The following is a 12,337-nucleotide window of genomic DNA, read 5'->3' as shown; positions in this document are numbered from 1 at the left end:
GGAAAGTGTGGTTTCTGATCAGCCAATAGCACCACATCAGGTTGGTTCAGCCATGCACAACGGTTAGTAAGTGGAACAAATTTGAGAAACTAGACATAGTACTAGAACTAGTAGACATACCTAGTTATAGTTAAGAGCAACTATGATTTCCATTAATGGTTATATTCTATACGATTGTGGATCAATTTATTTGCCATTCTTTTGAGCGTCAATGTAACTGCAAAAATGCTGGAAGCTATGGGCCATTGATTCCCCCCCCCCCCCCCCCCCCCCCCCCACCACCACCACTCCGACATGTCTAAGACTTTCCATCAATAAAAGTGCAGGGAATTGGTTGATCAGTGGGCTATATTGTAGCAATAAATTGGTGGCCGATATCACTAATCGGTGATTGTATTGTAAGGTAAAATCTTGTGAAAGCCAGTATTGATTTTTTTTCTTCCGTTTAGGGTTTAATTACAGTCCCTGTATAGATGAGACACAGATCATTTATATTGCACCTTTCTCCTGGTGGACTCAAAGCGCCAATAGGGCGCACTCTATAGACAGTAGCAGTGTTGGGGAGTCTTTCCCAAGGTCTCCTTACTGAATAGGTGTTGGCTTCCTGAACAGGAAGAGCACGAGATTTGAAGTTTGAACCCAGGTCTCCTGTGTCAGAGGCAGAGCCCTTAACCAGTACACTGAACAACTTTGTCCCTGTAATAGAAAGGACTTTACCTTAATTTCCCCCTGGGCTGTGGTCACATGACTACAGAAAACTGGCATTTTTCCCCCATTCTCATGCTCTTTGAATGTCAGCAACTTATCTTCACTGTGTTTACATGCCTAAATGCATTGACTTACTACCATTTGAATGGCTGATTAGCTATTTGTGTTAACAAGTTATTGAACAGGATTACCTAATAAAGTGAACAGTAAGTGTATATTTCCCAGTGTCTTTAATACAGTTTTTCATTGTGTATAAGCATGTCTTGGATAATTAAATGTTCACTTCTCTAACTTTATTTACCATTTTGGCATAGATGGAGAAGATGAGCCTACCAAAGCATGATGTTGCTTCTAACCCAGTTTGCAGTTATTGTGAAGATGGGAAATCCTGGGCCAGGCAAACCAGCGTTACCCAGAGATAAAATGTGAGACGAAGAGAAGACTTGTTAAACTATACTGCTTATAAAGGAAGATTGGAAATAGTTTTGAAAGAATCGGCATTACTACCAGTAAACTTCCATGTGTTAGAAAGTCAGCTTTATATTTGGATCATGGAATGAACTCAGAGTACCTAAGCTAAAAATGATAGCGCCTGTCATGACATGTCTTAATGTGGAAGATTTTGTGGGGAAGGGAGGTGGGGTTAAATACTTACCTGATCCAACGTCCTCGGGTCACAGGTGACATTCCACCCCCCTTCTCAGCAGTGCAGCCCAAGCCATATTTCCAGAAACTGTCAAAGCTCTTCGGAAACCTCCGCCTGCATTGCAGCGTCCTGCCTCCAGCTTGGCAGCCACCAATTGGGCATCGGCTGCCGACCTGGGTGCAGACCGCAGCAACACAGATGGGCTTGGCCAGAGCCTTGATGTCAATTTTGAAAAAAATTGGTGGGGCCCATTCTCTAAGGGGGACAGAGCGATCACCTGCTTGAATAGATGATGCCAGAACAGGTAAGTATTTAACCCTGACACCCCCCCCCCCCCCCCCCAATCCTTTATCTTTAAAGAGTACCCATGATGAAACTTGAGTACAAAATCAGATACTTTGAGAGGGAAGCCTAAGGATCCTATTGAGGCTTCCCTCCCTGCTCTGTTGTCCCCCGCTGTGTGCGGCCCCCCAGAAGACAAGGCATCGTCGCTAATCATATCTGGCGGAGACTGCGTTCAGCATTGTGGGACAACAGAGCAGCGAGGGAAGCCTTATTAGGATTCTTAGGCTTCCCTCTCTTAAGGCAAGTATCTGATTTTGATCCCGAGCTTTTGCTCGGGATCATTTTAAAGGGAACCTGAAGTGAGAAGTATATGGAGGCTGCCATATTTATTTCCCTTTAGCAGGGCTCCCAGGCAGCTGGTATTGTTTAATCTATTTGGCTGCAGAAGTGTCTAAATCACAGTAGTACTGCGCAGAGTGGTCATGTGAGCACGGCCCGTACACTCACACATGCGCAGAAACCGACAAGCTGGCTGAGTCGGGGGCTGCTACGGAGTGGATCCCAGAAGAGTGCCAGCGAAGCTGCACCGAGGGACACAAAGACTTCAAGGGGCTGAAGGAAGTTCCAGGTAAATAGATCAGAATTTATTATTTTTGTCTCATATGTATCTTTTAAGAAGTTAATGGAGGGCAGGGAGGTGGTCAAAGCAAGTTTGTAATATTGTTCTCGTTATTTTCTATTTAAGAAGTATAGATTCAGTATACAAATATATAGAGTTCTGTGCAAAAGTTTTGGGCAGGTGTGAAAAAATGCTGTAAAGAAAGAATACTTTGTAATGATTGTTAGCAAAGCAAGCACACAAAAGTAAAATCTAAATCAGTTTTTAGTTTTTAGTGCCACTACCTTCAAACCAACAATCCACCCTGATAAATACAGGCAGCTACTTATCCATCATCATCCAATACCATCAAGGAGGCATATAATTGGCCTGAAATTTATTCTGCAGCAGGACAACGACCCCAAACATACAGCCAAAGTCATTAAAGAGGAACTGTTAGGTATAAGGTCTCAGAGAAAATAAACACATATATCAGTAGCTAAAGATTGGCTGTACTTACATTACATATGCATTTCACTGTCCACGTTTGGATTTCACAGAATTTTTATATAGTATATGCAGAGAATGATGCTCCTGACAGCCCATGGCAGGTTCCATGTTTGTGAAGCCAAATGTGTCGTCATGTCCTGCCTGCTTCCCTATTCACAGAGGAGCTCGTACAGAATAACACAGTGTGCAGTGAATATTAATGAGCCATGTGGCTAGGAACAATAGCGGACTCCTGCAGAGTACTCTGCCCGGAGATTTATCTGTGCTGTGGCTGGACTGAGTTAGAAGCTGCTGAAACTTGATCCCGTCTTCTCCTTAGCAGCCGAGGGGAGGGCCCCAGAATGCTTTGCAGTATGGAATGCGGCTTGCGTCCTCCTTAGGAGCTTAGCTTTGCTGATAAGCACACATTAAATGTAAGAGAGATTTTTATCTTTAGTAATGTCTTTTTGGCTTCTGTCTAAACTGTTTAACACAGGAGAATAGAGGTTTAAATTAGCTTCTGCAGCCTGACAGTTACTCTTTAAGAACTATCTTCAGCATAAAGAAGAAAACCTAGAAGTGATAGTATTGCCCCCACAGAGCCCTGATCTCATCATAGTGTGTCTGGGATTACATGAAGAGACAGAAGGATGTGAGAAAGCCTACATCCACAGTACATATATGGTTAATTCTCCAAGATGTTTGGAATAACCTACCTGCTGAGTTCCTTCAAAAACTGTGTGCAAGTGTACCTAGAAGAATTTATGCTGTTTTGAAGGCAAAGCGTGGCCACACTGAGGCCCAGTGCACACCAAATCCGCTAGCAGATCCACAAAACGCTAGCGGTTTTGGGTGCGGATGACAGAGTTTAGTCCCAGTGCACACCGGGCGGATCTTGATGCGATCCGCCGGCCGCATCCGCCTCAGCATCCGCGTAGCTAATGTATCTCTATGGGCTGGTGCACACCGGCGGTTTGAGGTTTTAAGCAAACCGCAAACGTTTTTGAAAGTATTATTGATTTACAGCATTTTTTTCACACCTGCCTAAAACCTTTGCGCACTACCAGGGGCGTAACTACAGGGGAGCAGCCCCTGTAACCAGAGATGGGGGGGGCAACTACTACTTCACTCTGATAAAGGGGTCCAGGGGCGTAGCAATAGCCATAGCAGCTGATATGGGGCCCTGGAGAAGAGGGGGCCCCAAATGGTACTTGATGTGTTCACTGTTAACTTTGCTGTGTTGCTCCACCCTCTGACTTTTTGTCTGTGCCCATGGAGTATATGCAGTGTGCATTGCATTAGAATGTAACGTAGGGGCAGATAGCATTGCTCAAGAGTGCCTAGATAAGATGGCCCCACGAAAATGTTGCTATGGGGCCCCATAATGTCTAGCTACGCCACTGAAGGGGTCCATCCTTCAGATCAGGTATTTTTGTGGCTACACTTGTAGGTGTGAAGGTTACAAAGTCCACATTTGCTTTATGACCCTAGAAGAGTGGCAACAAGGCTGCAGGGGGTTGGCAAGGGAAAGGTGTCAACACTTGAGGGGGGGCATCAACATCAGTGTTGTTTTTTTTTTTTTTTTTTGCTGGTGGGCCCCATGATTTATAGTTCTGCTCCTGCACACTACTGTGTATATTTTATCAGGTAAATAAGTATTACCTATGAATATTTCATATATCCAATGTAACTATAACAAGTAATGCTACAAGCAAATGAAAAAAAAAATGCAGTTAAATGTTCGCTTTATATATATATACTGGAGTATAGACTGATATTTTATGTGCTCCTAGAATGCGCCCCCCACCCCCAGTGCAAAATCTCTGTTTATATTCGGGTGATAGTTTCTTACTCCCCCATTCCTGATGGTCTAGTGGCCACATTCTCTGCCCCCCACCCCCCTTATTGTTGAGTAATGGCAATGGAGGAGGTGGGGGAAAAAAACTCGCCTAATTAAGGGGCCATATGACATTGCAACGCTACTCTCCTTGCCTTCTAGTGGATTCTACCTCTACTGTTTCCAGCTGGCTCTCTACTTCCTGATTCTGTGAACCAGGAACATATGGGAATGTTACAAGTAGCAGTCTTTTTTTTACCCTAGGCTTAAATGTTAGTCAAACTATATTTCTGGTGTCTGTAGGAAATAAGTACCTTGGTTTATACTCCAAGTTTATTTTTGAGTGTTTATGGTAGTTATAGAGGACCTAAACTTCCACAGGACAGCCTGTCTAATTCTCCCTTATCTGGAAGTAACAAGCCACTGTAATTTGAGCTGTCAGCTCTGTCTCATCTGTGACAGGTTTGTGTTATTCAGGCAGGCTATATGTAAACACAGGGAGTTAACCATTTCTGTGCTCACATGAAACCAGGAAGTAACCACTCTGCAGTATATTAGTAGGAGTTCTGTGAGCTGTAACAAATCAATTTTTTCTGTAAAGGTTATTTTGCTGTTACTTATCTTTTAGAGCAGAGGAGGACGGTCCTGGGTTTAGGTCCACTTTAAGTATGCAGAATTATTTCACATGAAAGCCACATTTAAGAGGCTACCTTGCGGTATTGAAACATGGCTGTACGCTGTCTTGCAAAAATATAATCAATGAGACTATGTTGCCTAACAAGGGTAAACTGTAAAAAATAAATAAAAAATTGAAACAAAGTTTTAATACATGCTGATGTTTTACACCAGAGTTCAAGGCCCACCAACAGTAAAATGTTTTGCAGAAACCCACAAATGTGCACTGTTGGTGGGCCTTGAGGACAGGGTTGGGGAACACTGCTTTACACCATTTGTTGTATGCATGTAAATATTAAAATGTAAATAAGTTATTCAAAATTGTTGTAATTTATTTTTTCCTTGATGTTTGTTTCCATTGCCTTATGAAGGAACATGTAGACATATATGGTGCCTGTCGTATTTCTTTAAAAAAAAAAAAAAAAAAAAAATACCAGTTGCCTGGCAGTCTTGCTAATTTCTTTGGCTGCAGTAGTGTTTGAATCACACACCTGAAACAAGTATGCAGCTAATCTAGTCAGACTTCAGTCAGAAACCACTGATCTGCATGTGTCTTCAGGGTGATAGATATTCCATGTGTTCACTTTGCCCCAAATCAATTTCTAACAGCCTGTGAGTACATGAACTTTATATATCATGCCGTTAACACAATCCTGCTTCAAGTGATTTTTTTTTTATTTCTGCAAAGTTAAGATCTGTATAGAATTTGTTATTGTTTGATTGGCTTTTTCAGAATTTTAACCGTAGTCACCCAGTTACCGACTATGTCAGGTTTTTGAACTCTGGCTTTAATACTGTGAGGCCTGGGACCCACTAGCAGCTCTTAAGCGCCAGTGATTTGAAAAGCTCTTGCAAATGCAATGCTATGGGCGCTTTTTAAAAAAATAAATCACATCCCTCAAGTGGGAGCACTACCATAGCATTACATTAGCGAGCGCTTTTTAAATCACAAGAGCTTAGAAAAGTGCTGCTAGTGGGTTTCAGGCCTCACATTGAAGTCCATTACTAAAATCCAATTAGCTGTTTGTAGGTCCACCCATTTGTTTTTGAATTTTAACCCCAGTCGCTCAGTTATCGACTGTGTCATGTTTGGAGACTTTGGTTTTAAAGAGAACCCGAGGTGGGTTCTAACAATGCTATCAGCACACAAAGGCTGTGTCTGCTTATACTGCCCAGCCTCTGTTGCTATCTCGACCCCCCCCCCCCCCCCCCAAGTTCCCCCTGCGCTCTGCTATGCCCCCATAAATTATCAGCCGAGCTGACGACACAGCGTGTCGCAGCTGGATTTTTAGATCTGCAGCTGTCAGTCTCGGCGCTCCCCCGCCTCCTCTATTTCTCTGCTCCCCGACTGTGTCCCTTCCCTTCAATCAGCGGGGAGGGAAGGGACGCGGGCAGGTACCAGAGCTATTTAGGAGGCGGGGGAGCGCCGAGACTAACAGCTGCAGATCTAAACAGCCACCTGCGACTTCGCTGTGTTGACAGCTCGGCTGATGATTTATGGGGGCATAGTAGAGTGCAGGGGGAACTTAGGGGGGATCGAGCTAGCAACAGAGGCTGGGCAGTATAAGCAGACTCAGCCTCTGTGTACTGATAGCATTGTTAGAACCCACCTCGGGTTCTCTTTAATACTGGGAGACTTACAGCATTTTACATTTTCCTATTGACGTTAATGGGTGAAATATGATTGGCTGCATTTGAATCCACTTTTTTTGAATCCCCAAAAAGTGACGCCATTTATCAGGTTAAGCCCAACCCTACGTGACCCAAGTTTGATAAATTAACTTCAGACCTGTACCAGTGGTGACAGTTTGAAATTTTCCATTGAAAGTGTATGTAAAAAAAAGTAGACTGTTCCAGGGACACAGTGGGTGGGATCGCTTAACAAAGTACAAGCAACCTACCCTATGGGCCGAAGAAGTGTGCAAAACTTGGTTGGCACAGTGAATTGCAGCAGGGTGGAGCAGGAGGCCAGAAGTACAGACACACACTGGCCGGCTTGATATAGCGTTAATATAGATTTGTAATTTGTATTTTAAAAATAAAATGGACACCCCCAAAGCTTTTTAATATTGTATCTTAAGACTTTAATTATTATATTAGATGTGATTAAAGATCATTAATGTTAGACATTAAGGCTGGTTTCACAGTGGGACGTTACAGGCGCACGTTAGAGCAGCCTGTAACGCACCCCACCGCACAGCAATGAAAAATCAATGGGCTGTTCACAGTGCCCACGTTGCGTTACATAGTAACGCTGCGCCACCAGACAACGTACTGCATGCAGTACTTTCTAAGCGGCAGAGCCGCGTTAGACTGCTTGCACATGCTCAGTAACGTTGGGGAGGAGCGGAGAGCGGCCAGGCACATGGCTAATTAATATTCACTGCACTCAGGGACGTGCAGTGTTTACTTCCTGGAGCGGCCGCTCTGTGCAGCGATTGGCCGGCGGGACCACGTGATGCTGCATGCGCACAAGAGTACGTATCACGGACGCCAGAGTGAGCTGCACAACGCGGCTCACTCTGACGTCCACCTTAGAGAGCACCAGGCGTCCACCTTAGAGAGCACCAGGCGTTGCGTTAGGGGCACGCTATGCGACCATAACGTCCTCTAAAACGCAACGTCCTGGTGTTAAACTAGCCTTAAGAATTATTACAATAAATTTGACATGTACTGTGAAAGCAGTGTGTATGTTGCTGATTAGAGTCAAGCATTTCATTTCTATTGTGCTCATCTCACCCTTGTTACTGCTCAAATTCCCTCATCCAGTGATATTTATGGCAAATTCTCTACTTGCATTTAAATAGTTTGGATGCTTTCCATTCTTTGTAGAGGCCTGCACAGGTCTAGTTTTTAAGACACACAGACAAAGAACATTTATGTCGCACTTTTCTCCTGATGGACTCAAAGCGCCAGAACTGCAGCCACTAGGACACACTCTATAGTCAGTAGCAGTGTTAGGGAGACTTGCCCAAGGTCTCCTGCCGAATAGGTGCTGGCTTACTGAACAGGCATAGCCGAGATTCGAACCCTGGTCTCCTGTATCAGAGGCAGAGCCCTTAACCATTACACTATCCAGCCACATTTAAGACCCGCACCCGACCTGCGACCCACTTTCAGGGCATTCCGATACTCGCACCCAACTTGCGCGTATTACGGACCTGCAACCCGCTTTTCGGCTGCCTAATGCAGCCATTCAGATCGGGCAGGGAGCTGTTATAGTTACCTGTCTGGGTGGCTGGATTGGCTTCTCCTCCACCCGTGGCAGCACTGCACTCCCGACACCATCCTCTGTGTTACGAACACCTGTCATATCGTGATCGTAAGCCAGAAGAGGATGTCTGGAGTACAGTGCTGCCACGGTGGAGACGACAAGAAGCCAATCCAGCTGCACAAGACCGGTAATTATTAAGGGCCCTTTTCCACTAGAGCGATTGCTGAATCGCAAATCGCTAGTGATTTTTAAATCGCGAGGATTGTTCCTTTATCATAGAAATCACGAAGTATTTTCCACTACAGTGGTTCGATTTGGAAATCGCAAATCACAATCACTTTCTGGAGCGATTTTTACAATAATGCAATGCAAATAAAAATCGCAATCACATAACAGAATTAATGAAAAATTGCTATTGTTTGTGATTGCGATTGCTAGTGGAAAAAGGGCCCTTGTTGCTTGCTCTACTGACAACTCAACCCACACCCGACCCAAAATTAAAATGGGTACCTGACCCAAATTTTGGGTAACCCACGGATAGCAACAGGTAACCGACCCTATGCAGGCCTCTACTTTTGAAGGACATCCATAGTGACTGCTATGACGGGACAGGGAGATAGTCTGTAATGCAATAGTTATGTTACATTTATCAGGCAAGAGGAGGTGTCTGAAGAGGAAACAGTATCTATGAACCACAACAGGTGGTTTTCTTTTACTAGTCTTTTTTTTATCAGATAATTGTATGAGTCAACAAATCAATATAATTTAAAAAGGATCCTATACTTATAAAAGCAATCCACAATCATCCCACCATCACATTCACACAATCATACACTATGCGTGACCTGCCGCATAAAGCCTTCCAGCACCAAGAAAAATTTGTTTAGTTTCCAGGATGCAGTTCACTTTTGCAAAAAAAGGAAGCTCAGGTTGCAGCGTTACAATGAATAAAACTTGCGAGTCCTTCAAAAAAAGACCCAGTGTGTCCACAATGGCAGGTAGAAAAATTTCATATACTCTCCATCGTTATAGAAAAACTCCAGGATTAATCCTCCCAAGGTTGTAATGTGGTCTATAATGCGCTTCTTAGGTATATATAAAATTGCTCATATCATTGATCCACTCAAGGTACCTTAAGTTAGATGATCAGGTCCTGCGTAGCTAAGAACTCCACAACTCTCCGTCTAGATTGCGGGGATACCCGGCGGCCTACGTCACTTCCTTCTGGCAATCCCAGTGGTGACGCTCGCTCTTCCGGGATCTTCGCTTGTAGTGTCTTTGTAGTCGGTGACGTCAGTGGCGGACACAGCCAGCAGTGAGCCCCTGTGCAAAATTGTAATTGTGGGCCCCCTATGACCTGCGGCGCGCATAGCGCGCCGCGTCAAAATATGGGCGTGGCTACAACCTGCGGCGCGCGAAGCGCCGCGGCAAAAAATAGTGGATAGAGCCTGCGGCGCTTAGCGCCGCGGCAAAAAAATGGGCGTGGCAATGACCGGATGAGGGCGGAGCTAACTGTAACTTAAAGCAAACCCGGGGTGAGGGTTTATTTCCTTTTAAACAATACTAGTTGCCTGGCGGCCCTGCTGATCTATTTGGCTGCAGTAATAAACTGAATTACACCAGCAACAAGCATGCAGCTAATCTTCTCAGTTCTGACAATATTGTCAGAAACCCCTGACCTGCTGCATGCTTGTTCAGGGTCTATGGTTGAAAGAATAAGAGGCAGAGGACCAGCACGGCAGCCAGGCAACTGGTATTGCTTAAAAGGAGAGAAATATGTCAGCCTCAATATTATTCTCACCTCAGGTTCCCTTGAAAAGTGCAACGCAAAGACAGTGGGCCCAAGTTTTGGTGACCCTTTCCCCAGAAAATTCACATAATTGTGCAGGTTTTCTCAAGAAAATACACATATATGCCCAGAAAATACGTGCAATCATGTCGGCAGATATGCCCAGAAAATACGTGCAATCATGTCGGCAGATATGCCCAGAAAATACGTGCAATCAAATCGGCAGATATGCCCAGAAAATACATGCAATCAAGTCGGCAGATATGCCCAGAAAATACGTGCAAACAAGTCGGCAGATATGCCCAGAAAATACATGCAATCAAGTCGGCAGATATGCCCAGAAAATACGTGCAAACAAGTCGGCAGATATGCCCAGAAAATACGTGCAATCATGTCGGCAAATATGCCCAGAAAATACATGCAATCATGTGGCAGACCTGCCCAGAACATACACCTGCTAATATAAATAAAACAAAAACATTTACTCACCTGCAGCAGCAGACCTCCTGTCCCAGCCTCCATCCGGCGCGCAGCTCCCATGGGTGGTTGGGTGGATAGGTAGCCTAGTGGGTGGGTGGGTAGGTAGCCTGGTGGGTGGGTGGGTAACTAGCCCGGTAGGTAGGTAGGTAGCCCGGTGGGTGGGTAGGTAGGTAGCCTGGTGGGTGGGTTGGTAACTAGCCCGGTAGCCTGGTGGGTGGGTAGGTAGGTAGCCTGGTGGGTGGGTTGGTAACTAGCCCGGTAGGTAGCCGGGTGGGTGGTTAGGTAGGTAGCCGGGTGGGTGGTTAGGTAGGTAGCCTGGTGGGTGGGTTGGTAACTAGCCCGGTAGGTAGCCGGGTGGGTGGTTAGGTAGGTAGCCGGGTGGGTGGTTAGGTAGGTAGGTAGCCGGGTGGGTAGGTAGGTAGGTAGCCGGGTGGGTAGGTAGCCGGGTGGGTGGTTAGGTAGTTGGGTGGGTGGTTAGGTAGGAAGCCTGGTGGGTGGGTAGGTAGCCGGGTGGGTAGGTAGCCGGGTGGGTGGTTAGGTAGTTGGGTGAGTGGTTAGATAGGAAGCCTGGTGGGTGGGTAGGTAGCCGGGTGGGTAGGTAGGTAGGAAGCCTGGTGGGTGGTTAGGTAGTCGGGTGGGTAGGTAGGAAGCCTGGTGGGTGGGTAGGTAGGTAGCCGGGTGGGTAGGTGGTTAGGTAGCCGGGTGGGTAGCTATCCGGGTGGGGGGCCCGACTCCTATCCTCCCTCCCTCCCTTCCTTCCTCACCTCGGGGGGCCCCCTCCCGATATGCGCGGCGGGAGAGCGAGCGGCAAATGCAGGAAGTCTTCAGGGCTCTCCAGGCATCCGCTAGAGGCCCAGCCGCTGAGTCTCCAATATGTCTCCAACTGGAGACATATTGGAGACTAAGCGGCTGGGCCTCTAGCGGATGCCTGGAGAGCCCTGAAGACTTCCTGCATTTGCCGCTCGCTCGCTCTCCCGCCGCGCATATCGGGAGGGGGGCCCCCCGAGGTGAGGGAGGGAGGATAGGAATCGGGGGGCCCCCCGGGGAATAAAATAATAAAAAAAAAAAAAAAAATACTTAATGGGCCCCTGAAGAAAACGGAACTTCAGGGGCCCTCGTGCGGCTGCACGGCCGTATGTCCGCCACTGGGTGACGTCACCTTAAAGATATAGGAGCTCTTTTTCGAAGTGCAGCCGCTAAGCGCTTCTACGGCTCACAGCTCTTAGATATCTTGACACATAGAAGACAGAGTCAATATCTTCACCTCTACGCGTTTCAGCTAAATAACGTTAGCCTTCTTCAGGAGGAGTCTGTCTTTTTTTTTTTTTTACACTTCTTAATTTGTGTAGTTAAAACTGTTTTAAATGCATGAAAATACATAGAAAGTTTGATCTGGGTCTTAGGGCTTGTTTTTCTTGAATTGCAGCATTTTGCTATACGCAAATTCAGATGGGCAATGATAGCCTATTGAAATCAATAAGCTGCCTCCAAAATCGCCTGCAGATAAAATGTTGCATTTCTACACATACTGTATCCAAATTCAGATGCATACTTGCTTCAGTGCATGTGGCTCTGAGACATTAATGTAAATGGGGCCTGAGTAACAAATGTCTGCA

The 12,337-nt window shown here is 45.7% G+C and overlaps 1 protein-coding gene across 1 annotated transcript in view; it reads left to right on the top strand.

The window, feature by feature from the left end:
- Positions 1-5,559, top strand: part of NLE1 (notchless homolog 1) — a 33,620-nt gene extending 28,061 nt beyond the window's left edge. The window contains exon 13 of the mRNA XM_068280842.1: positions 1,023-5,559. Within this exon, the coding sequence (XP_068136943.1) occupies positions 1,023-1,035 (13 nt within the window). The 3' untranslated portion in view covers positions 1,036-5,559. The remainder of the gene's footprint in view (positions 1-1,022) is intronic.
- Positions 5,560-12,337: the final 6,778 nt, after the last annotated feature.

The sequence above is a fragment of the Hyperolius riggenbachi genome, chromosome 4 (assembly GCF_040937935.1).
Source record: "Hyperolius riggenbachi isolate aHypRig1 chromosome 4, aHypRig1.pri, whole genome shotgun sequence".
NCBI lineage: Eukaryota > Metazoa > Chordata > Amphibia > Anura > Hyperoliidae > Hyperolius > Hyperolius riggenbachi.
Note: the sequence above shows the minus strand (reverse complement) of the source record. Positions and strands in the feature narration are given on the sequence as shown.